The sequence below is a fragment of the Protopterus annectens genome, chromosome 5.part0 (assembly GCF_019279795.1).
Source record: "Protopterus annectens isolate FY-2018-M chromosome 5.part0, PAN1.0, whole genome shotgun sequence".
Classification (NCBI taxonomy): domain Eukaryota; kingdom Metazoa; phylum Chordata; order Ceratodontiformes; family Protopteridae; genus Protopterus; species Protopterus annectens.
In genome coordinates, this window is record NC_056735.1 from 878,936,956 (window position 1) to 878,964,154 (window position 27,199).

Consider the following 27,199-nt stretch of genomic DNA (forward strand, 5'->3'; position numbering starts at 1 on the left):
ATTTAGTAAAAATGAAGAGAACCACAAGCCAATGCAGTATAATAAAAATGGGAAGAAGGGAAAACATTGTACAATTCAAACACAAGCTTAATGTACCAGATATGGCTGTAAGCATGACAGGAAACACTAACCACCTTTTAATATTTTTTGTAAAATGTTTGGTAGAAAAGGATATTGTTCTAAGGTATAAAAAGAAAATTAAGTGTGTTCAAAAGGACCTGCATGTCATTGAGCAGCAGAATGAAAAAATGAGTTGTATATTACTACTACTGAAGTAAAATCAGTTGCTATAGTGACTTCTGAAGAGCCATCAGAGGCATTGAAACATGATGGTATGTCCGACTGCTGTCAAAGAAGTTTGAAAACAAGAAAGAAAAATGTTGAACTTAAACAAGACTCAGATGAAGAGTATTATAATTTGACTGAAAATGTGTTTTAAAGCTGTGTGGACATTAATTATTCTGGGTAGTGGATGGAGGTACTGAGTCAAAATTGCTGGAATGAATGTATAAAGATCCTGTTTCAAATCATAGTACTTAAAGTAGTAAACTCTGACATTTTAGGTATTTTGGATTGTGAGAAGTTAGGAATGGTAACGTGGACTGACTGTGTAAAAGCACAGAGCATATGTACAGAATCAGCAGTGCAGAGTCATTGCAATGAGGTTCTGGATGACTGTGATGATTTATTCACACAGCTAGGAAGATTTCTAAGAGAATCCATCTACCCATGCATCTACAATCCCTTTTTTCCATTTTTACACATGAGGTTGGGGTGTCACACTAACCTTGACAATCATCTAGCGGCAATGTTCACACCGCTGGGAAGTTCAAATAAAGCTGATGCTATGCCATGTATTCCTAGCAAAGTACCAAATTAAAACAGGGTAGGAATTTAAGTGAATGGAAAGTGTTGATGTCATTATGAAGCACTCATAGCCAAATGAACTGGTGAATGGCATAGTTACTGTGGTAAGGAAAGGCAAGATTCACATTTATACTGAACCACAAGCTCTACATAAAGAAGGGATTAACCAGTGTTGCCAGTTGTAGAACTAGTGTCAAAAATAAAGAATGCTAAGTTCTTTCGAGTAAATGAAACTAGATGAGCAATACTTCAAACTTTCCACATTTAATACACCATTAAGGAGTCTGAAGTTCATTTGACTTCCATTTTGTGTTCCATGAGTAGCAGACAATGAGCTGTTTCATAAGTAATTAAAGTCTTATAAGGAACTATAAACATAACTGCTAAAGTTTTAGTGTTATGTCAGATAAAAGAGCTGCACAACATGACATTAATGCATCTGCATAATTTCAAAGTATATAAGAGCAAACATAAAATATGAGTAACGGGCCTGTAATACATGGGTCATATTATAATGTGGGAAAAGATATAACTTGATGCAGAAAGTCATGTGTCCTGCAGGTGGACGAAGTGGGACTCTTTTGAGAGTCAGGTGCCTGAAGCATAAGATTTAAAGAAGCAGAATCACTGTTTCCTATAGGAAGTCCTTGTTGGGAAGATTTCTAATTGTACATCAATGGTGTTGCCTTTTTTAGGAAATTTCTCCTTTCTTTGAATTAGTGTGATCATGGACTTAATATGTATTACTTTAAGGTGCCATCAGGTATGTGTGGATGTGTGCGTGTAGGGGTGTTTGGGGGTGTGTGGCTTGTGCCCTGCAAAAAAATGTAAATTTTTTTAAACTGGCATTTCATTTTGTTATAGCAACAACAATAGTAACCGTTAATGTACCAATAAGAAACTATGTGAAAAGAAAGTAAAAGAAAGAAGAAACATGCAACAAATTCAAACTCTGTGTATTATATGCAATGATCAGCATACTTCAGAATCATGGAGAAGCATCAGTGACATATTTCGAATGAATATTGGGGATACGTTTTAATAAAAATAAAACTAATACCTTATTAATCAACAAAGAAATATATATCTTGATGAAACATTATAAAGTGTTTAGTTGGAGCAAAAAGATGGTCATTAACTTAGGGTTAACTCTTATAAGTAAATTTAATGAAATTATAAGAATTAACTATTATCCCATTTTGAATAATATTAGAATTTTAATATTCAGCTGGAATACATAGTTTTTCACCATGGAAGAAAGATTCATTTTGATTAAAATTGTTACTTCTTTATCTCCATTAAAACATTTCATTAAATCATTTAATAAATTCAGAAATTCTTATAGTACCCAACTAAACATAAAAATAGTCTTAAGACACCATACCAGGGAATGAAAGAGTGGAGGTATTGGGTTTCATGGCCTTTGTATGCTTTAGATTCATTTATTAAAAATATTGCTGATTGGTTGAATTTTATTTATTTGGCTAATTGGAAGAAATTGTGTGGATCAATTTGATTAAGTTATGAGAGTATTGTTACTTTATTATACCATTTTCAAATTATAATTTACAATAAGAAATGGTTATTAAAGATTATTTTATTAATCCTATTAGCAATCCAACATATTCTGCAGTATTAATAGTATTTAAATGTATTTAAGAATTTTATTTATAGATATCCTGATCTTAAAAAAATTGTATGGAAAATGTTAACTTACGGAAATGCTGAGTGTCAAAAACAGGGACTCATTTTATTGTAGTCAGTTCTTAAAAGAAAATAAAGTAATACGTATAGATTTAATGTGTAAATTTGACTTAAACATGGACAGCTGGCTTATATTTCATGATTGTAGACAATACTTAATAATGAAAACTGAGTTAATGTCAGATTCTTCGAAAAAAGAATATCCACCCATAATTAATTTTCTTAACAATGTTGATGTTAGTATTGATAATAGGAAATCGTGCCTATCTATTATTGCATTCATGTCAATTACTGAGAACGTGGCTTGCAAACAAACTATTCTTCTTTAACATCATTTGACAAGAATATGGTTCTGTCATTCTCATATAAACTGCAACATCTTTATTTTGGGAGTTTTTTCAGGGAGTTTTACATTGATCTTTTTACCATTCTTAAAATTCAAATTATATAGAAAAAGGAAAATATTGTTTTTTGGAGATGTAAATCTTCAGTCAAAGCAGACTGGCAACATATGGTGTATAAATATATGGTTATTCTTCTTTCCTGGGAACGAGTTCAGACTTTTTTGCTGGCTTTATGGTCAGGCAAGTTCATAATTTATTATTATTATTTTTTAATACCCCAATTCCTGGATATACACCAAGTTCGCAATATCCTCAAAATTGGATTCAGCAAACTATTGCCAGATAAGTGATTACAAAATATAGTAGAAAAAGGAGTCCACTCCTTCATTTGCAGAGGATATAAATATCACCACTGCTTTTTGTCACAAAGAGTTATCAATCATTAAAATGAGAACATACATACCTCCGAACATAAATGCTGGACAGTTAATCCCTTTATTGTGTAAATATTAATTAGCATTCTATAATCGTTCTAAATTGCTGTGTTTTATTGCACAATTTATTGCTATGATGTAGGCACACTTTTAGATAGTTATTTTGTTGTTATATGTTATTTGCATATGTTTTTTATAATGCAAAAATTAATCAAAAAATTGAAAAACAGAATCATGGAGAAGCAAATATTTTTCTCGGTTTAAATACTAAATATTCAGATATCCCGTTCAAACACATGTCATCAGTCATTTCTATAATTTGAACAGTAGTTTTAAATGAATAAAGAATATTTATTTTATTCACCTAAAAGAAAGTGTACAGTTCCTGAAAGGAGATAACTGTCTTTGACTTCCATTCCCCTTGTACGCAGAGTTTTTTTTACAATGGAAGCAAGGACCCACTCTATTTTTCCATATTTGGGTACAACACCAGAGATCTACAACTTCCATCATTTCTGTGGCTCCTTTTAGTCTTTTGAAAAAAATATAAACCCAGTAACATCTTAGTTTCTGACATTCCCAAAGCATATGTATGCCATCAGCCTCAGCACTCCACATTTCCAACAATTTCTATTGCTCTTCTTTCCCATTCTAAACTATCTTGAAAGCATGTGCATTATGCTGATCCCTAAATTTAGGCCACTGATTTAACTTTGAAGGGCATTCCATGCTTGACATCTTTCTGAGGGTGTAAGGGCCGCAACCTCTTGATTTTTCCATCTCATGAACATCTCCTTACTGATTGTCAGCCCTTAGGTTCCTTTAGGTCCCTAGAAATTATGCCCAGTCCTCCCTTTCTTGATTTGCATCCAATTTTTTACAGTGCATTGTTTTAGCACCTTTTTTAGTTTCTTGTACTCATGTTCTCCAAATATTTTACAACTGCTGATATGTAAACCAGTCCATGTCTCTTAATGCAAATTCTGCCCACAAGTCCCTAAAGCTATGTGAAGATCTCTTTTCCATTATGGTGCTACATCACCTCTGTAACATTTTCATGTCAACATGAGCAAAAAATAAATAAATAAACAATGAATAAATAAAAGTCCTTTTTTGATGCCCAGAATCACAGCCATACCTTGCACCTGGGGTGACTACCTCCTCCACCTCACCCCAGCTATCTTCTGCTAATGTATGTTTGACCTTCAGCCCTAAGAAAAGCAAATTAATGTTATTCCCACCAAAACTCACTTGCACAGCCATACTATCTCACTCCCATTTCTCCACAAATTTCTTTCTTTTTCTTCCAATTTCCCTAAATTCCCACTTTTGCTTCTTAACTTTTCCTCACTACATCTTCACACTTTTCCACTATTTTCACCTATTGTCACTGCTCCACCTCCTTTTATTCCATTTTGTAACATAAAATTACACTATTTTAATTTTGGATAAACTGAATACCACTTTCAAAGATCTTCATATTAACATCATGCTTCCTTAGAATGTTGCATATTAAACTATTACTCTGTGTTGTTTGTACTCTTAATGTAGTGTTTCTTTATAACCCTATTTATTAGATCATTATTGTATATTATCCCTGTTTTTTTAATGCAGTGTTTTCCGTAGAACTCTGTGTATTAAAACATTTCTGTGTGCATTTCTCCTTTTATTATTTAGAACTTTTCTCAATGGGCCTTCACTGAAAAGAAGCCTTTCTTGTCCTGTCAGATTATTGTCGTCAACAAAAATAAATAAATATAAAATACCTATTTCTGAATTTATTGACATTTCTAAGTTTTGTCTCTTGAAGGCATATGATCTGTGGGTGCTCTCATGTAATCCTTTGGATTAGTCTGGCTCTTCAAATGGGAAAGGTACTCCCCACTATGTTCCATAATAGCAACTTGATGTATTGTGTTGAGTTTTGCCTTGCAAAGGAAGATTCCTGCTGTGGGTCTAGGTCTAGTCTGGTATGATGAGTTCTCCTCTCAATCCCATATTCCAGTATACGCCTCTGAGTTAGGATCTGTACCAACATCCTTTGGTAGCACAAGGAAAAAGCCACCGATTTCCAGCTAACCAAACTTGGTAGCTATTCAAGTCTGTAAGATTAACCCAAAGTAGGTATCAAATCCCCCTTCCCCACCCAGACTACTGTGACTTTGACCACCCTGCTGTATAGATAGAAAATAACATCATTTGACAACATAGTAGTGCCTGGGGAATAATGAAAAAAACCTCTAGTGATGGTTCAAATTACAAAATAAAAAGTAAACACTGAAAGGTAGCTATTGATTTCTTATTCTAAAGTGTGCCCCCTATGCAAATTTTTTAAGTCAGCCAGAGAACACAGAAACTAGCCATTAGATCACTTGTTCTATGCCTTTCTCCATGCAAGCCTGTAAATCATTTAATGGTTCATGGATATATCATACTGGAATAGGAAGCAAAATATATACAGCTGTATATTAACATGTCCTGTAATGATAAATTATTAAACACTACTACACCCCAAACAAAATAATGTTGACTAAATATTCTAACAGTGACACTAGTCAGAGAAAAAAGGAGAAACTACAGGTTAATGACATTTCTAGCAAAGGGTATGCTTATTACCACACATATATACAGTGTATCTGTGTGTGTGTGTGTGTGTGTGTGTGTGTGTGTGTGTGTGTGTGTGTGTGTGTGTGTGTGTGTGTGTGTATATATATATATATATATATATATATATATATATATATGTATATATAAGAATAATGAAAAAATGTTACATACAATTCAGCTTGTCTTATAATCCTTTCTAAAGCTTATTAGTCTCATTAATTCATACATTTGGTATGCATGTTGTTTTATGGGGCTTCAGTGTCCAGCATGGTTGGCTGGAGCATGTAACCCCTGTAGGTCTACTATGCAGAAACTTGGATAGAAGTAGAAGCACCAAAGTGAGTAAAATGTATAGCACCCCTCCATTGCACTCTTGCCCAGCCTTGCAAATCCATTGCTAGTCCATCACCGTGCATCTGCCAGAATGGAGAAAACCAAGAAACTTTCTAACAAACGTTTTCCACCCGATGAACTGTTTTTCTCCAGGGATGTAGTAAAGTCCTGTTGTATATGTTTTTGTCTCACTGTATCTTATGTTACAGTGATTCCACTGATCCCTGTTTGCTTTCTTTGTTTTTTTTCTCTTGCTATGTTGGCTTGCATCAGCAGAGTGTGGCAATTGATTGGACTGTGTCTTATTTTGTCTAGGATCCCTTTGAGACCCCTTATCTGGTGTCTTATTCCTTGGAGCTTGTTGTCTAGTTGTCTTTTTGATTAGTGATTGGGTTTGTGCTGCTTTCTTTTTGGCTCTGCTTGGTAATTTAGCCAAAGAAGAAGGGTGTTGTCTTTTCCTATTCATCATCTTACATTGCAGCTCCTTCTCAGACCAAATTCCATCTTCTGACACTAGTTGTAGACCATCAATTTGTTGTTTTATACTTTATTGGAAGGTAGTGGCTTCTTTGGATTCATGAAAGATTATTCTGGACCCCTGTTGTTCTACAACAAGTAGGACAGGGTGCACTTAAGCCACTTAATAAGTTCCTGTCTGAAGGGTATCAGTGCTTTCCTCGTAGTGAACAAAATCTGTTAATAGACTGCTGTAAACATTAAAGAATACCTACCACAGGGAATAGCTTTATGTGTGTGACTGTTTTTAGTGAGTCAGTTGCAAGTTGTGTTTGGCTGAATTGACATTAATACGTGTTGGGGATGGACCACATTCCTGAATGGACCATTTGATGTACTCTTTTTTTGTCAGATTAAGATGCCCTGGTATGTATATTACTTCACTAGTCAACTGTTTGAAGAAGCACCTGAGGTCCTGGTCAAAAATGCTCTCAGGTACACCTTTGACGCTAATATAAACCCTTCTCAAGATATTCTGTGGAACATCCAGCTTACTGGTCTGCACATGCATGTCATTTTTGATCTGCTCCAAGTTTATCTTACTGGGCTGCAAATTATACTTGAAAGCTACAAATGATTGTTTGGTAATTGCTAACTCTGCCTTGAACTGGTCGACTTTAGCCTGCTGTTTCATTGCTAATGGAGTGATAGGCCTCCACCCCTTAAAGCATGAAGGCCATCCATTCAACTGCTCATCTGCTTGAGCCTTTTTCAAGCATTCCAGCAGAGGATCCTGTTCTTCAATACTTTATGCATAAGCTGCCATTTCTTAAGTGCATATAAAGAGGTTCAAATGACAACTCTGTTGTCTTGATGCTCCAAGATCTAGGGGAGAGATAACAATTATGCATCCATCTTTGACATGGACTAGGTATTCCAATACTTAAGAATTTTGGTATTTTTCTTTCAGTGTTGTGTTTCACATTTCAAAATCAAAAGTTATTCATGGATGAAAAGAGTATTTGTTAAAATATTGACAGAGTCGTAGAAAAGGGTAGAAAAGAAGAAGATATGTGTATTGGGGTGATTCATTTTATATGACAAAATAATGAAAGAAATTATATAAATACTTGGAGGCCAAAAACACAAAGAAATGCTTACTATATTTTTTAGGAACGTAATGCAAAAAAGGACAGAGAAAGTATTGGACAAAGTTATAGGGGTTGGGTTTTTTGTACAAAAGGAAGAGAGGTGAAAGAAGTATTAGTAAATGTAAAAGAAGTGGTAAATATGATTTTGAAAGAAAAAAGAGATGTAAGTAAGTAAGTAACATATGGTGTGTGTGTGTGTTTGTGTGTGTGTGTGTGTGTGTGTGTGTGTGTGTGTGTGTGTGTGTATGTGCATGTATATATAACTTATAAAAAAGAAAGAATGAAATTCTGATGAACTCCCAATTTTGGTGACACCATGACTCATAACATATTTAAAAACTGTGCAATAGTTTTGCTCTTTAATTTGCCCACGGTTTTATTTGGTATATATGTATGTGTGTGTGTGCGACATAAATATTCTGTTATTGCCTTTGAATAAAAATGTTCAGAAATAGAAGTAGCAGAACAAACTGGCAAGATATGACACTGAATGAAAAAAAATACTTAATTAAGATGCACTTAAGTACCTTCTGTTTCATTTAAATAATACTGGAGAGATGGAACTGTCTTTATTTGGCAAATTAAGGAGGTGGCTACATCGCAAAGGTTTAGGAATGCACATGATGGGCACATGATTGTTTCTCTATTTATTGGTTAACTACATAAGTGGGATGATCCTAGAGGACTCTTTTCAGGCATGACCCAGTACATCTGCAAGTGATTTATGTTCAAAAACAGACATGTTGAAAGAAGTTAAATATGTGAAATGTGAAATGGGAAAAGCAAATAATAATTGGAGCTAGCAGTGGTCAGAAGGATAGTGCAAAGAATATGGGAGAAAAAGCTTCATCAGACGTGAACTATAACATCTATGGGTTTCTCTATGGTGCATTTTTTAATGAGGCCTGAGTAAGAAGAATTTTACCAGGTACAAGAGATATTTGGCAGTTTCAGTAGAAATTATATAAAAACATCTTCAGTTTTCAAGCAAAACCATTACTATTACTACTCATATATCATGAGTTCATTCATTATTTTTGTTGTCTGTACAAAACAGTTATGCAATAAATGTAGGCAGGCAAATATAAACAATACGGTTATTGTTATCAGACTTGTTATGTTCTTTCACAGACCTGGTGGATTGCATCAAGCCAAATAGAAACCCTCTTCATAAAGACAGAAATGGATACAAACACAAGTGATAGTGATGAAGGAATTCGGGAATCTGTGTAAGACAAATGATTACATGATATCACAGAACTCTATAATTGATTCTAGAGTAAAATTTCAGTGCACTGTTTGTGACAATAATGACACATATTTTGGAAAGCACATTTTTAAATGGAAATCCTTATTACAACTTTTAAAGTCTCAAAAAGGAAATAAAAATGGAAGGAGAAAACAAAAGTGTTATACTTGATAAAATATGAACTTTGCCATAACAGTCTTGTGAAATTATTTATCACTATCTTATCCTAAGTATATACTACTCAATTAGTGCATTAGCAAGATTCCAAATAAACATTCATTCTTCTTTTCCAGTCCCACCATATTTTTACTTCAGACATGCAACCAGTATATAAAAATACAGTTGTGTTCCTCAAATTCTTTGCAGTTCATTAGTTTGACTGTATTCAATTTAAATCTGTTTAAATATGTTATGATTTGTTGTTTGCAGCTGGACAGTAGAAACATTCAGTTCTTATAGGTTCGTAGGTTCATGGATTAATACTAGGCTAGCTGCCCCTCCAGGCCATTTCAAGTTCTTGAATGTAAACTGCAAGACAGGCAGATATTACATATGAAAGCCAACTTTTTACTGTATCCTAAATCCCTAGTCTGTTCATATCAATTATCATGAATTAAAATAAACAATGTGTTCCCTCTGGACAATTAATTCTTACTGTCCTTCTTTTCATCTTTATCACCTTGCTCCATAATCCTTTCATTCTCATACACTGCCAGATCACATGGACATTATCTGCCAGTTCACTCCCTTATCTCCAGTATTTATCTGATTGCACTCAGCCTCTTGTTTTCAGATGGGCAGGAGCATAATGCCTTTACTAAAGCACCTCCTGGTTAGTAAAGGTGACCATAGGGAGGGGGGACTTAGTGCATATAGTCACTGGGATGATCCCTAGTGCTCACCTTCATTTCCAGTCCCTATTCCTATTTGTCATTAAGTCCTGTAAATGTCTTATTATACTCTTCAAGAGTGAGCTATAAATTCCTCTCATTGCTGATCCATTTAATACAAAAGTGATTGTAATTTTTAATCTACTGTATTATCTTTTTGCACTGCATCATTGGCCAGACTTTAAAGATCATTGATTTAATCTGAATATATTGCGTATTGTTACTACTTAATTCCCACTGAATAAATTCCAATACTTCAGCATAAGACAGAAATGTACCCATTTCCACATTTTCTCAAATCATTACAATAATCTATACTTGCCATAACTTAGTCTAGTCAGTAGATATGATCTCCCTCAATCCTGCACTGCTTATATTCCTAGGGTTTTCTTTGGTCATGCTTTCTCAAACCACATTTCTAATCCTCCTGGGCCCCACAACTTTGATTCATCCATGTATATCTTCCACTGAGACTTGTAGCAGATGTTCTAGAACTATTATTTCATTTCATATTGGTTTGAGTACTACCCTGCTACTGTGTTATTGGCAATCCACTGCTGCTGCCATGTATGTTACTACAAAGATAATGAAGCCCCCATCTTATCTTGTTGCAAACACTTTTTTTCCTACTGATTTTCAATTTCTTGAGTCACTCACAAAATCAGATGTCACAGTCTGAAATTTCTTAACATAATTAGTGAAGACCATCTGAGAGAGGTGCCTAGTCAAAAAGAGAAACATAGGGAGGAAGAGCATAGTTATTATACTAATCCTACTTATAAATGTGAGTCTCTTTAATTTCCATGTCTTATTTTTCTCTCTCAGTCCTTGTGTTATGAATTTCACAGTCTTATCCACTATCTTCTTTAAATTACTGGACATGGAGACTCCCACATGTCTGTACTTTCTCACCATCTTGACTGGCACTGATCTAAATATTGGAGGTTGCTTTTACATTCTTTGTTCAATAAGAATAAAACCAGTTTCCTTATATTTAAGCCAAAGTCTGATAACGGAAAAATTGTCTAACATAGTAAAGATACCATTTAGCCACCTACTGGATATGAATTTAAGACTACTGAATCATCTGCAAATCTCACTGAGCTGTATAATCCCCAGCTTGGCATATTATTCCCTGCTTGCCCCAGTGAATTCTTGAAATACCATGTTAGCTGTTCTATTGCCAATAAAAATAGAAGTGGCAAAAATGAACACCTCTGTCATGTACCTTTTACTATTTCTACAGGTATGGAGGTTCTACCACTAAAGGAAAAATACAATCTGAGGAATTATACAACAATTTATACTTCCCGATAAATTACTCTGAGAATCTGACTGTGTCAAATACCTAACATATTTACATTCAACTGAGAGTGTCAAATAGATATTTTTGAAAGTCAAAACATGACATTGCCATGGGAGTCCCTATAGATGAAGCATATTTCCGTTTATGCAGCCTTATTATAATTAAGTGCAAGACCCCACTTCTGCTCTTCACTTAAGTGCAAGCCCCACATCTGCTCTTCACAAAGTCCTGTTGCATCTCCAGTACTAACCAATGAACTACCTTTTTCCAATCTTTTAGGTAAAAATCTTTACAAACGCCTTTAGTTTCATGTTTAACAATGTGATAAGGTAGTAGTTATTAGGGTCTAACTTATCTTTTTCCTTCTTATATAAAACTACCCTTACTAAATGAACAATAGAAGAGACTATCCTTGCATTTTGCTTCATCATATAACATAACAAGGCAATCAGCTAGTTCCATTTAAAACTCTTTGTAAAATGTCATTTTAATGCTCTCAGGCTCAGGTGTTTTGCCTGTTTAGGTACATAATTGCTTCTAACACTTCTCCCTTAGTTGTTGATTTATTCAGGGTTTCCTTCTCTTCCTTATTTAGCACTGTAACCATAGACCAGCCAGAATTATCACAGTTTTCTCCTTTATGCATCATTTTGTCAGTTCCATCCTGGAACCCTTTTGCAAGCATTTGACTAATCTGTATCAGATGAATAATGGTCTAACCCTCCTCATTTTGAAGTGCTGTTATAAACACTCTCCTATCTCTAGTTTTAAATCTTCTTGCTAGAAATGTATACAATTTTATTCCCCTAGTCCAGTAAAAGTGTAACTATCTTACCCAGTTATTATGAACTTCCATTAATAGTAGGCTTTTCATTCTGTTCTTAATAGGTTCATAGGTTCATAGGTAGATACTGGGCTATCTGCCTGAAGGCATATATTAGCCCAACCACATGGTGTGGTATTCACCGCCCCTTTGGTTAGTTCCTTAGGCCCTTGATCTAGCAGCTAGTACCCTTGGCCCCTATCTAGTAGTGCTGTTGGTGTGATCCCCGGTGTGAACTTTCTGTTACCCATCCACTCATCAAGGTTTCTCTTGAAGAGTGATAGTGAGGGGCTCTGTCTTATGTAGATCGGGACCCTGTTCCATAGCAAGGGAAGTCTCTGCGAAGGCAATCTATCCCTCCAGCATGTTCTATTCATTGTTGTGCTGAGGTTTATATCCCTAGAGCGTGTAGCTCAAGTAGATTTGGTTTTGCTAAGATGGAGCATGTTCAACAGTTCTGGGTTGGACATGGCTCTGTATGTTAGACAGAGATCGCCTCTGAGAAGGTGGTATGCAACAGAGAAAAGCCTTAGTTTTTTCAATCGTGCTGCATAGGGCAACTGTTTGAGGCCAGTAATCCTCTTAGTGAGGTACCTCTGTGGTCTCTCCAGCTGCTGGAGATGCCTAGCCAGGTACATTCCAATTGGTTCATTGTACTCAATAATGGGTCTGATGAGGGAAGAGTAGAGGGGCACCACTACATCCTTAGATCTTGATGCGAACCCTTTTGTGATCAGATGGGTCACATAGAAGGATTTTCTAACCACCTTGGCAACATGGTTATCAAAGGAAAGCTGACTAACTACTTGGGTGCTTAGATCCCTTATTACTTCTTCAAATTTCAGGGGGTTACCTCCTATGTGGTAGTTCGTGGGTACTCTGTTTTTTCCAAAGGGGATTACTACACATTTTTTAGCATTTAGCTTGAGACCATGGCTTTGACACCATGCATCAGTCTCATTAAGGCCCTTCTGGACGATATCCATGTCAGCCAGAGACTCTATTATAGCACCCAGTTTGCAGTCGTCCGCAAACATGGTCAGCCACAGCCCTTCAGTGCTTGCCTGTACTTCTGAGAAGTATATGCCAAACAGGAGGGGCCCCAGGACAGAGCCCTGAGGCACACTGCTCGTTACTGGTCTGGATTCGGACATAGATCCCGCTACTCTTACTTTGTGGGATCTGTCTGAGAGCCAGTTTGTGATCCATCTTGTGACATAAGGGTTTATGCCCAGGTTGGCGAGTTTATCAATAATACCCGAATGGGGAATGGTGTCAAATGCTTTAGCAAGGTCAAGGTAAGCCATGTGTACCTCCTTTCCCTTATCTATAGCCTGAGTAACTGTCTCAAAGAAGTCCACCAGGTTCAGGAGGCATGATCTGCTCTTGACGATGCCGAACTGTGTGGGGTCAAGTGTTTGGAGGTTCCCAATCTCTCCATTTATGAGTTCCATAATGATTCACTCCATTGCTTTACAGATCAGACATGTCAGGCTTATTGGTCGGTAGTTCTCAGGGTCGGTTGTGAGCCCACCCTTGTGCAGCGGAACCACCGTTGCTGTGCGCCATTCTATGGGCACATATCCTGTCGAGAGGCTGAGACTGAACAGGGTATTCAGATGCGGGGTTAATTCATTTTGGAGCTCGCGTATGACACATCCCGGGACACCATCTGGTCCCATGGAGGCAGTGTTTTTAGCTTTAGATAGAGCCTTATTAACCAACGTATCAGTAATAATGGGAGTTACACAATCCCCTGGAATAGTAATAGGCCCTGTAGGTGCTGAGGGGGGGGGGGATTTGCACAGAACCTATCAGCCAAGATGTTGGCAATGTCAGTGGGGTCAGTGTATTTTGCTCCATTTTGTACTATCTCAGAACAGACTTGAGCATTGTCATTTAGGTTTTTGATGTAACCATAGAAGGCCTTATGGTTATCTTTGGCATCCTTGGCAATCTTCTTTTCGAAATTGGCTTTAGTTGACTTGATGAGGGCCCTCAATTTCTTACTAATGCTGATCAGGGATGATCTTTCTACTTGAGATTTTGCCTTTTTTTGTATAAGTCTCCTCCTTTTATTGTATAGTTTGCTTATGGCCGGGGTCCACCAGGCTGGTTTCTTCTTGCTTGAGGAAGGAGTCTTGGTTTTATTTGGGATTGCACGGTCCATGCAATCCTGAAGATGTATATAAAGTGCCTTGGTGTAGGATTCCGCATCCTGGATATCATTATCCTTCTGCAAGGGAATAGTGAAGCTTTCCACTTCTGATGCAAGTAGTTTGAAGTTTGCTTTGGAAAGGTTTTTTACGATAGTTTCTTTGACTGGGGGAGGTGGAGGGATGAGGATGTCCAGTGTTATCAGTTTGTGGTCTGATCTGACCAGAGAGGGAGTGATAATGGGTGTGGTACAATGGGCGCCCATATTTGTGATGACTAAATCCAATATGTTGTCCCCTCTAGTGGGAGAACATACCAGTTGTTCAAGGGCATTTGAATTTATAAATTCTATGAACTGCTGGGCATAGGAGTTAGAACTTTGGTAGTTCACCCAGTCTATACCAGGGTAGTTGAAATCACCCAAAATTATGGTGTTGGGTAGGACCTTTATATTTTCCAATGCCTCAAGGAATGCTGAGTGAGCATCTTGGGACATGGTGGGCGATCTATAACAGCTATGACTAGAAATGTGGTTTTGCCTGCTGATAGTTGTACATGGATGATCTCTAGGGCATCATGCTGCGCCACTAACTTGGAGATGTGGGTATCCTTGATGAATATGGATACACCTCCGCCCTTTGTACTGCGATCCGGTAACTGAGGCCGGAAAGTATTATATGAATTGTAACCTGGTAGTGCTGGGGTGCTCTCTGGAGCCTTGAACCAGGTTTCTGTCACTGCACAAACATCGATTTTCTCCATACTGAGGAGTGCCTCGAGTGCGTGCATTTTGAGGTTGAAACTTCTGGCGTTGAGTAGCATTACCCTTAGTTTTTGGTTACCTGTGCTGGTTACGGTGGTTGGGTTGTCCTTTGAGCCTTGCCTAAAAAGGGCACTATGGGGATGGCAAGAGCCTTGGCCAGTATTCGAAAGCCTAGGGGTGACAGGTGCAAACCATCTTTGGCAAAACAGCGGGGCTTGTCTATCATGTCATCCCAGGCAGACAGACACTGGATCCCCTTAGAATGACATCAGAAGCTTAGCCAATTGTTGAAATTGATCATTTTGTCTTTGTATTGTGGTATTATTCTAGGTGAAGGTAGTATGCTACTCAAGGTTAGGGTCATACCAGCTTGGGCTACATGATCAGAGAGCTCCTCAATGTCTCTTTTCATGTAGTCCAGGGAGGTACATCTTAGATCATTCACACCAACATGTACAATGACAGCATCATAGTACAATGACAGCATCATACTTGTACTTATTCTGGAGTGACCTAAGTGCCTGTGTTATGTGGCGGATCATAGCACCCGACAGGCAGCTGACAGTAACCTTCTCCTTGTTCAGCCTGGTGAGTGGAACATCTGTGTGCCTTACTATAGAGTCTCCTATTACTAGCGTGTTGGGTATGGTGTTTTGCCTTAGGGGCCATCGTGAGGCACACTGCTGAGGTGAATTATGTGTTTTCTGGCTTGTGTTTGGAGGTGCAGGTTGCTTGCTTGTCTGCTTTGGAGGGCACTGTTTCTTTTTCAGATTGGTACCTAGTGCCTCTGAATATGTTTTTGTGTATTTATGTGAATGTTTTGCCAGTGCTTGTTTTGTAGATCCATGTGTGACTAGTGGTGGTGTGGTGGTGTGATGCTAGTGCATCTCTTCTCCTCTTGACTGTCTGTTACAGTCATGGGTTGAGAGCGCTTAGCCTCCAGTCTGGCTGTGTATTTGCATCTCTCACAAGTGTTTGTGTCTAGATGTAAGAGGAGAGGGTTGTCTGTATACATGAGGCAGTTGTGACATTGCCTCAGGATGCCCAATTCCACTAGATGATCTGGAGAGTACACCTGAAGCTGACCTCTGCCTAGTTTGGTGGAAGATGGCATCTTTCTTTTACCTACGTATTTTGTTTGTTACTCAGAATGTCTGGCCACATATTTGATTTGTTACCCCTTTTCACCAATTGATCCCTTGCAAAGCTGGTAAGAACATTCCTTCAGCTTGACTTTAAAACAATCCCACTGTGTGGTAATAGTCAGTTTGCCACTTTTCCCCAATAATCTCTTGTCCGTTCCCTTAATTTCCCCTTTCCCTGTATCCTTTAATAAAATGGTGGTCAAGTCTCTATTCTTCACTTTTCCTGTACACAGGGTACCAGTCTAATGTAGTTTTTACTAAGAAATGATCCAATAAAGTGGCAGACATGTTCTATACTTATGTTCCTCACAAAAATTTGTTGAGATCAGCCTGCTGGTGATGCCAGAACTATTGTTCAGTGTTAGTATTATCTATGCCATTTTGATGCATGACACCCCCCAACATCTATGAAATTTAACTTCTCCAGATAGCCCCCTCCCATTAACACTTACCACATTTTAGAACAATGTACCTTAACTGATTGGATTCTGTCTTTTACTGGATCGCAAACAAAGTTAAAATCACCCCCTGTTGTACTGGCTGCTTTATGTTGCAACTTCGCTTTCAAGACTTTCCAGAATCTCTGTAGATGAGCTGTAGTATCCTCAGTGGACCCATAAAAATTACTAAGTAAATCATTATGCCATTACTCACAAACCATCTGCCTTCTCTGTCCTAAGTCTTCTTCCAGATCCACCAAAATGATTCATCATTCATTTTTAACCCCCTCCCCCCCGAGAGCTTTGTAACTATACATGGCTCTTCCTTTCTGACCTGATGGTTCTGCCTTTCTGACCTTTCAAAAATGATGTATATTTTTTCTCTTTTATCTTAGCTTTATGCAGCAAAGCATTCCACGTATGTTACTTCAACACTTTTCACAAAGTCTCATGCTTTGGCCATTAGTTTAAAAATAAAAGGAATAGATTTAGGGAATGTATCTTTATGATTTACTTCAGCCCTTACAAGCATTTAGTTTTAACTTATCTCAAGATTCACAATTCATTTATCATTAATAAACTATATACATTCAGTCTCAAACAGAGCATATATTGCCCATTGCATAACCCAAATAACCCACAGCTGACAGCACTGGAGGTAAAAAAGTCTCCATCTTCTTTTTTCCTTTCTTCTCTTGATTCCTGATTAATTCTCACAAGTTTACTATCTGCATGCAATCCAGATCTTGAAAGAGGAAAAAGTCCATATAGGTTCATAGGTTCATAGGTAGTTACTAGGCTATTGGCCCTAGGGCCTATATAAGCCTAGCCAAACAGTACCCTGGCTTTTGCCACCCAAGAAAATTATTTTCCTGTGCTCCTGTCAAGCAGAGCCACAGAAGTGAGTCCCGGGGTGAATTTCCTATCTCTCATCCAATCATCAAGATTTTTATTGAAGAGGGCTAATGAGGAGCTTTGTTTGATATAGAAAGATAGTTTGTTCCAGAGTATGGGAAGTCTCTAAGATAGGAATCTATCCCTCCAGCATGTTCTGTTTATCGTGGTAACAAGGTTTAGGTCCCTAGAGCATGTAGCTCGGAAGGATTGGGATTTCTTTATGTGGAGCATGTCCAACAGCTCTGGGTTTTGACATAGCTTTGTATGTTAGGCAGAGATCGCCTCTGAGTAGGCGATATGCGACAGAGTAAAGCTGGAGTTTTTTGAGACGGTCTGCGTAGGGCATCTGTTTGAGGCCGGTAATCCTCTTTGTGAGGTATTTCTGTGGCCTTTCCAGTTGTTGTAGATGTCTTGTGAGGTACATACCAAAAGGGGCGTTGTACAATATAATGGGTCTAATGAGTGATGAGTAGAGGGGAACAATGACATCTTTTTTCCTGGATGAGAAACCTTTTGTGATGAGGTGTGTCACATAGAAGGATTTCCTGACTTGTGTGGTGATGTGATTATCAAAGGAGAGACTACTGTCCACCTGTGTCCCAAGGTCTCTTATCACACTTTTGAAGTAGACTACTGCCTATGTGGTAGTTCATGGGTACAGAGTTTTTACCAAAAGGGATGACAATGCACTTTTTGGCATTGACCTTGAGGCCATAGCTTTGACACCAGGCATCTGTCTCAGTGAGGCCCTTTTGTAGGATGTCCACATCGTTAGAAGATTTGATTATGGCTCCTAGATTGCAGGCATCTGCGAACTTTGTTAGCCAAAGACCTTCTGTGTTAGCCTGTACATCAGAGAAGTAGCTACCAAACAGGAGAGGACCTAGGACTGAACCCTGTGGTACTCCACTTGTCACTGGTCTGAAGTTGGATTTAGAGTCTCCTACTTTCATAGTGTGGGTTCGGTCAGTGAGCCAGTTGGCAACCCATCTTGTGACATAGGAATTTATACCTAGTTTAGTGAGTTTGTCTATAATTCCAGAGTGGGGGATGGTGTCGAAAGCCTTGGTGAGATCTAGATAGGCTCGTGTACCACCTTACCCTCATCTACATCTTTGGTGACCACTTCAAAGAAGTCTATCAGGTTTAGGAGACATGATCTGCCTTTTACAAACCCGAACTGGGTAGGGTCCAGAGTTTGGAGATTACCAGTGTCATTGTTCATAAGTTCCATGATGATACGCTCCATAGCCTTGTAGACCGGGCTCATCAGGCTAATGGGGCAGTAGTTCCTGGGGTCCGTGGTGGCTCCCCCTTTGTGGAGTGGGATAACTGTTGCTGTGCACCATTCAGTGGGCACAAAGCCTGAGGTGAGGCTATTATTGAACATGGTACTTAGGTGGGGTGCCAGTTTGTTCTGTAGTTCATATAGAGCGAAGCCTGGGATGTTGTCAGGTCCCATGGATGCTGTGTTCTTGGCTTTGGAGAGTGTGTTTTTTACCTGTGCAGCCATGATAACAGGTACTTTGCATTCGTCCGGTATAGAGATGGGCCCTTTAGGGGATGAGAGAGGGTAAAGTTAGCACTGAACCTATCTGCAAGGATATTGGCAATATCAGTTGGTTCTATATATTTAGTGCCATTGTGCTGTAACTCAGAGCAGATCTGAGTGTTGCCATTGAGATTCTTGACATAGCTATAAAATGCTTTGTGGTTGTCTTTAGAATCAGTGGCAATTTTGTTTTCATAACTAGCCTTGGAGGATTTTATGAGGGATCTCAGCTTCTTACTGAGGCTGACCAAGGAGTTCCTCCAATCATGGGATTTTACTCTTTTTTGCAACAGTTTCTTTCTTCTGTCGTAGAGTTTGTTTATAGCAGGGGACCACCAGATTGGCTTCCTTTTTTTGGAGGATAGCATCTTAGTTCTGTTAGGGATTGCACGATCCACGCACTCGTGTTAGTGCTTATAAAGTGCAATTGTATAGGATTCAGCAGTCATATCTCTATTGTCCATCAGCATGGGTGTCGTGAAGTTTGCCACTTCTGTCTTAAGAAGTGTGAAGTTGGCTTTGGAGAATTTTTTTACGGTGGTTTCCCTAATGGGAGGTAGGGCTGGGATTTGGATGTCTAGGGTGATTTGCTTGTGGTCGGATCTGACCAACGAGGAATTTACCTCTGGTGTGGAACACCAGTTGCCCATGTCGGTAATGACCAGGTCTAGGATATTGCTGCCCCTGGTGGGGGTGTGGATAAGTTGATCCAATTCATTGGAATTTATGAATTCCAGAAAACTTTGAGCACAAGAGTTGGTACATGAGTAGGTTTCCCAGTTAATGGTGGGGTAGTTAAAATCCACATTATTAGGGTGTTAGGTTATACCCTAATATTTTCCAGTGTATCAAGAAATGAGGAGTGGGAATCCTGGGGCATGGTGGGGGATCTGTAGCAAGCTACAATTTGCATTGAGGTCTTGCCCAGAGTTAGTTGCACTTGGATAATCTCAGATGCATTATGCTGAGCAACTAGCCTGGAGGTGTGGATATCCCTAATGACTATGGACATGCCTCCACCTTTAGTGCTTCGGTCCAAGTTAGGTGGCCGAAAGGTGTGGTATGAATTATAGCCTGGTAATGCAGGGGTGCTCTCTGGAGCCTTGAACCAGGTCTGTGTCACTGCACAGATGTCGATGTTCTCCATTTTAAGGAGTGCCTCGAGTGAGTGCATTTTGAGGTTTAGACTTCTAGCATTGAATAGCATTACCCTCAGATTTTGCTTGCTTGCACCTATTATGGTGGTGAATTTGTCATTTGAATCTTGCCTAATTAAGGAACTATAGGGGTGGCAAGAGCCTTAGCCAGTATCCGGAATCCCAAGGGCGAAAGATGCAGGCCATCTCTGGCAAAGCATCGTGGTTTGTCGATCATGTCATCCCATGCAGACAGATACTGGATCCCCTTAGATTGACACCAGAAGCTTAGCCAATTGTTGAAGTCAATCATTTTGCCCTTGTACTGTGGTATCATTTTGGGTGATGGCAGGATGCTACTCAGGGCTAGGGTCATACCTGCCTGGGCTACAAGATCAGAAAGCTCCTCCATGTCTCTCTTCATGTAGTCCAGGGAGGTACATCTCAGGTCATTCACACCAACATGGACAATGACAGAGTCATATTTGTACTTCCTGTGGAGTGACCTGAGTGCATGTGTTATGTGGTGGATCCTGGCACCTGACAGGCAGCTGACAGTGACTTTTTCCTTGTTTAGCCTGGTGATTGGAACATCAGTGTGCCTGACTATAGAGTCACCTATCACTAGAGTGTTAGGTATGTTGTTTTGCCTTATGGGCTGTGGTTGAGTGGCACACTGAGTTTGTGGGCTATGTGTCATTTGGGTTGTTTTGGGGGGGGTGGAGGTTGTTTGCGTTTCTGCTTTGGAGGTCCCTGTTGCTTGGGTAGATTTTTTTGAGAGCCTCCGCGAATGTAGATGTGTATTTTGTGTTTCTATGTGTGTGTGTTTTGGTAGTGTAGGTTTTGAGGGACTATGTGATGAGTGTGGTGTGGTGCAAGTGTTTACCTTCTCCTCTTGACTGTCTAGTCCAGTCTTGGGTGAAGAGAGCTTTGCTTCCAGTTTGGTTATATAAGTGCATCTGTCATAGGTTGCAGTGTTGGGTGGTAGGAGGAGGGGGTTGTCTGTGTACATGAGGCAATTGCTGCATTGCCCCAACATGCCCAGATTCATCAGGTAGACAGGAGAAAACACCAGGAGCTGACCCTTAGACATGCCTGGATAGGTGCTTATTTATTAAGTACTAAAAACTGTTTTTCTCTAGACAAGTGAGAAAAGTTGAGTGTTGTAGTAATTTGTAGCTTATTTAGTGTTTACAATGAGTTCTGAACAAGTGCTGAGCTCAAAGAAACAGATTTGAGTGCTGAAACTAGAAAACTGGCTAGTTCTAAGAAACAAAATTAAGCTAGAAGGCTTCCCTCCAACACAAAAAGACGTGGGGGCTCAGAAGCTTACAAACAGTCCTGGATACAGCAAATCTGTATCTGGACTTGACAACTTATAGGAAAGGCAGGAAACAAGCTTAGAAATTTTTTTTTTTTTTTGTAAAGGGGAAAGGAGGAGCAGAAGCTAACTGGGTTGGCCTTCTCAAATGTTCACCCTGGAATAGGTAGAATGAGGTAATGACACCAGACTGGGAGGAGTGTCCCAGATCAAATAAAAAAAAAATTAGAACAAACTAACCCAACCAGATGCTTAACAATTGTAGAAAATTCTACTTAATACCTCACACACAGTGAGTAAAATAAAAGTGCTATAAATAACTCAGAAATAAGCAAAAAACAGGATACTTAATGTTATATATCTCAGATTCGTTAGCCCTTCCTCCGACTTCCTCCGATTAGCTCAGTGTGAAATGGCAGAAACAGTCACAAGTAACAAAGTTGAAACCTGAAACAACTTTAAAAAAAAGCTTGAAAGAACCAATGAGGTGCTTATTCCAAGGCATAGTCCAGGCAACCCCAGTCAGCCAATGACCACAAACAATTCACTCTCACTGAAATGCTATACTGGCCTTGGCTAAGCTATAATGACCTAGGACATATGCTCAGACACACAGCCTCTACTAACAAACAACTAGGCCCAAAACACAAGCCTGAGTATGAGGAATGCCACACTACCAACACTACTTAGGTAGAAAAAACTGCAGAAATGTTTAAACAGATAAAGGATCAAGGTGACTCTAGAGAATGCTTTTAAATGCAAACAAGTTATATGATACACTCCTAGCAGGAAATCAGAACAAACAAACCCAACCAGATGCTTAACAAATATAACTTCATACTTTTCTTGTGAGAGTTATCTTGCAAAATACTGTACAACTAGATCGAAAAAGATAAGAGACAAAATGCCATCTGTTAACCCAGGATCAATATTCATCCCAAGAGAAGACCTATCTTGCTGTCAGGTCTTCCATGCAAACCAACAACTTGGGAAAATCTTCACATGATGTAACAAGCATTATTGCCTTTATCTGTGACAATGAAATTATAGTAAGTTGTATTTTCAGTTAAAATATGTCACTGATAGCGCTGTCTGCATCAGCCATGAAAAGCAATTTTGTGGTAGAAAACCTTCAGGTTGTCAAACCTCCCATTGCAAGGGCTATGCTTGGAACAGTAGGTTGATTATGTTAGTGAGTAAACAAAAAGCGCTGGTACCAAACTCAGTGAAAAAGCACAAAAACCAATAAGGTTAATACATCAATTTAATATAAATCCATAAGGTAGTATACATCCCAGACCAGTTTCAGCCAACAGGCTTTCTTCAGTGTGAACAAAGGTTTGCAGGCTTTGGATTTTTGGTTGGGTAGATCTGGTTTATACCAACCAGGCTTTAATACTTTTTTAGTATGCCTGGCTGAATATGTTCTTACCAGTAACGTATTCTACATCCGGGACCAATGTTTTTGGCAGGTCAAAGGCACAGCAATGGGTGCTTCTTTCGCACCCATTTATGCGGACCTTTTCATGGTTTATATTGAGGAGGTTATCATTTATGACTCTAGTCATAATTTATACATTGATGAATTAGATATCTGGAGGCGATATCTGGATGATTGTTGGGTGGTGTGGAAGTCGGATGAAACCTATCTACAGGAATTTATTGGCTATCTCAATGACAATGTATGGGGAATTGAGTTCAAATTAAATTTCCATAAATCAAAGATTGTTTTTCTTGATGTTGAGGTTAGCAGGAATCCTGATGATACCCTAGCCACTCGGGTTTTCAGGAAATTCCCTGAATATAACTCACTTTTACATGCTACAAGCTTTCAACCCTGACATATCATCCAGAATATCCTCAAATCACAATTCCACAAAGTCAAAAGGATCTGCTCTAGCCAACAAACATTTGAGAACACCAGGGATGATTTAATACACAGGTTTCATGAGACGGGTTACCCCTCTGATATTGTCAGCACTGCTTGTCATTGGGCTTCCAATCAAAATAGAACTGACTTGTTACAATACAAGGACAAACAAAAAGATTCATCTTATTCTCTGGTTGTCTGGTGACCACATATGGACGCAATACACGTGGGTTTATAAATATCATTAATAGACACTGGAACGTTCTCATGGCTGAGGAGAGATTACACCCTTTTTTGGGTGACAGATGATCTTTTTCTTTCAGAAGAGGATGGACATTGGGATCCCTTTTTAGCCATTACAAGAGGGTGGGTCCTAGTTCCATTGTCCCCATTCAACATATACTGAGAGGTGGCCCAGTGTTGGGTTGCATACCATGTGGCCACTGTACTTATTGCAACAAGGTCCAACATACGAGGGAATTTAATAGTCGTAATACGTCAGAAGTTTTCAACATCAACTTCTGGGCTAACTGTAGTACAGAGTGGGTCATCTATCTAGTCACATGCTCATGCTCCTCATTCTATGTGGGAAAAACTTCCAGGCCTTTTCGCCTCAGGATTGGGGAGCATCTTAGTGACATTAGGAATAAGCGTTCTAATAATGCTCTGTTTAAACATGTCTGTAAACATAACTCTGCATCTTTTTATTTTACTGTTATTGATTGCATTGTAGGTAAATGTAGAGATAAATCAGGATGGCATGATTTACTAAATTTTAAGGAACGTAAATGGATTATTAAATTAGGGGCTTTGTTCCCACTTGGGCTTAATGACCAATTTTAATGCACCAATGAACTGTCTTTGTGGTACTATATATATATATATATATATATATATATATATATATATATATATATATATATATATATATATATATATATATATATATATATATATATATATATACATACTTATATGAATGGTTACTATTGATTTGTGTTAACTCACTGAAGAAGGCTATTACAGCCGAAACCGGTTTGAGACAGGTAGTTGGGCTTACTAGCCTCTACCCAGCTATGTGTTTTTACATTAAATCTTTTGAATGCCACCTTTTCTGCTGGCTATTTTTGTACTTTGAAGTAACATATGCCCCAGACTTGACTGCCCTCTTGTGGAGACCAGATGAACTGAATGTTCAATGACAGTGTAGTGCATTGAGTTATTTGGACTACCTGTAATTAATTGTAGGATAATATGTGTTATTCAGACATTAATACAGATCCACATCCAAACCATTATCCTTAGAAAAAGAGGATAATGACTATTTGTATTTCCACTACCACTGAACCTACAGAGCTTTGGTAAACACTTCTTTCACTAGGCAGGGGATGGAAATTAGGATTACTGGTATGGAGGAATATATCACAACAGGCTAAAGGTTACTTAGTACCAGCACAATGAGTAAGTAGCTTCTCTAAGCAATGGGGCTTGAAGGAAAAGAGATTAAGCCTTTACTGAATCAATGTGGTCTAATACGATTCAAACACCAGCTGGCAAAGAATAAGCAAATGGATGAAACTATAGCTAATAAAAAAGTGATACTGGTAGTATAGATGGTAACGATTATTAACGCAGAATTTTATCTTTCAGATACTGAAAAATCATTGGAAGAGGAACAACTTCAGCCGAACAAAAGCATTGTATGTGACCAATTTCCTTTTTTATAAAACCATGAAAATTCTTAATTATGTAGCAAAATCGCACGCACTTACTTTATATATATATATATATATATATATATATATATATATATATATATATATATGTGTGTGTGTGTGTGTGTGTGTGTGTGTGTGTGTGTTTGAAAATGCCTAATATTTTTATAATGCTTATTTGCTCTTTCAATTTAAGTAATTTAGAGGCCATAAAGGGCCAGTTCATACAACATTTTCTGACATGATGCATTAGTAAACTTTCATGGACTTCTGACTTCTGTAATGCTCCCAAAGAACTCTTGCATTATGTGGGAAATAAGCAGAGAATGCATAATTTTTTGTGACACTTTTAACAAAGGATTTATTTTATAATAGCCAGCTATGGCACATTATGTCGCATTGTCAATAAATGGACAACAAGCATGTATAATAATAACGTGCATCGATTCTAAGTTTCATCTATCATAGCTACTAATGCTGTACCTTCTACCAACAGAATTTGCACTGATTTAGAGACACATGCATTAATTTCACAAGGTCTGTAATAATTTGTAGCCTTTCTAAATGTGATCACATGGATCCAAGTTTGGCATGCAAGAATCTATTCTATGACTAAATTCAGCATTCTAATTGTTGGTTAGAAGAATGGTATTCCTGACTTTCTTGCAACTACCAGCACTGAATGGCTGTTACTATGCCTTTCTACTTGTCCCAGCATTTAAAGAACAGCAAACGGTAGCTTTTTTTTTTTAACTCCTCTTACACTCAACCCACAATGAAGAGGAAGATAAGAGATTTTTGTATGGGTTCACTTTTCAGCTGCCCATCTCAGATTTTTTGTTCTGGTTTTGGGAACACCAGCATGTAATAGATCTGATTTAAATGGATAAATTGCAAGACTGCAATATCAGGAAAATTCTTGACCAATGAGTAGTTGAAATAATTCAGTGACCCTTCCCCCCAGAGGTACACAATGTTCCTGAATGTATCCTTTGCAATAGTTGGGAAGTATTTTATTTGCAAAGCATTTTTTTCTCATTTTAAATGTATACATAACATTGGAACTGCAGTTCCATCCATTCATTTGTTACCTAGATGGAAAGCTGGAAAGAGAAAGAATTCAACTATCTTATTTGTGTAGTTTTTAATTTCAGTGCAGTTCCAGGGTTATATGTTGGATTTCCACAATCAGGAAGTGTAAGGCAACATGGCTGTGGAGGAAGACTAGCACACAAGATTTTTCCTGATCTGATCAGTACATCAAGTTATATTAAAAAAGTTAGCAAAGCTGATTGAACATAGACAGGCAACGATTTCTTCTAATTCAACATTCTCCTTTTTCTTCTTTACTATCACATGAAAACAGTGAAAATAACTTCTGCCTCTTTCAAAGGAAGCAGAAAGTATGGGTGTCTGTTTCCCCAGGCCTGTAAATATCGCACTCCCCTGAAAAAATATATTAATAATAAAAAAAGAATAAAATTAATAATCATGCAAAATACATATTACTATTAAATTGATTAGTGGGCACTGCAGTACTTACAAGATGTTACAAATCCTGCACTCTCATAATACCACAAAATATAGACAGACATATAAAACCATACTGTTTTGATTAATATTTTATATCATATTGCACTACTTGCATTATTAAGAAATAATACTGAAAATGCCACTGCTCTCATTTTTTACTGCAAAATAAACATTTTTGCATTGTATTACATATGAATGTTTCTTGTCTCTTTTGTCTCCTTCTACAGAGCTAGCTAAGCCTGAGGCATCTTAATTACTATTGACCTAGGTGAGGGAGAAGTCATTTTCCATCCTAGGCCTGCTTCACAGGATGAGAGTAGTGGCTCCCCCTGTGGGCATCCCATGTTATAACAGACTGGTAAGCCAGTGTGAGCTTCAGTATCTGGTGGAGGCTGCAGTAGAGAGGGTTGTTGAGTGGGTGAAAGACCTGTATTACAGCCTCTTTCAGCAGGTGCAATGCAGGCTGTCCCATCTGGATCTGACATCCAAGCTAGCAGAGGTCTTGG

At 38.2% G+C, this 27,199-nt stretch overlaps 1 protein-coding gene across 1 annotated transcript in view; it reads left to right on the plus strand.

The window, feature by feature from the left end:
* Positions 1-27,199, plus strand: part of CHRDL2 (chordin like 2) — a 714,636-nt gene that overhangs the window by 379,570 nt on the left and 307,867 nt on the right. Inside the window, exon 6 of the mRNA XM_044072677.1 lies at positions 25,096-25,145. Within this exon, the coding sequence (XP_043928612.1) occupies positions 25,096-25,145 (50 nt within the window). The remainder of the gene's footprint in view (positions 1-25,095; positions 25,146-27,199) is intronic.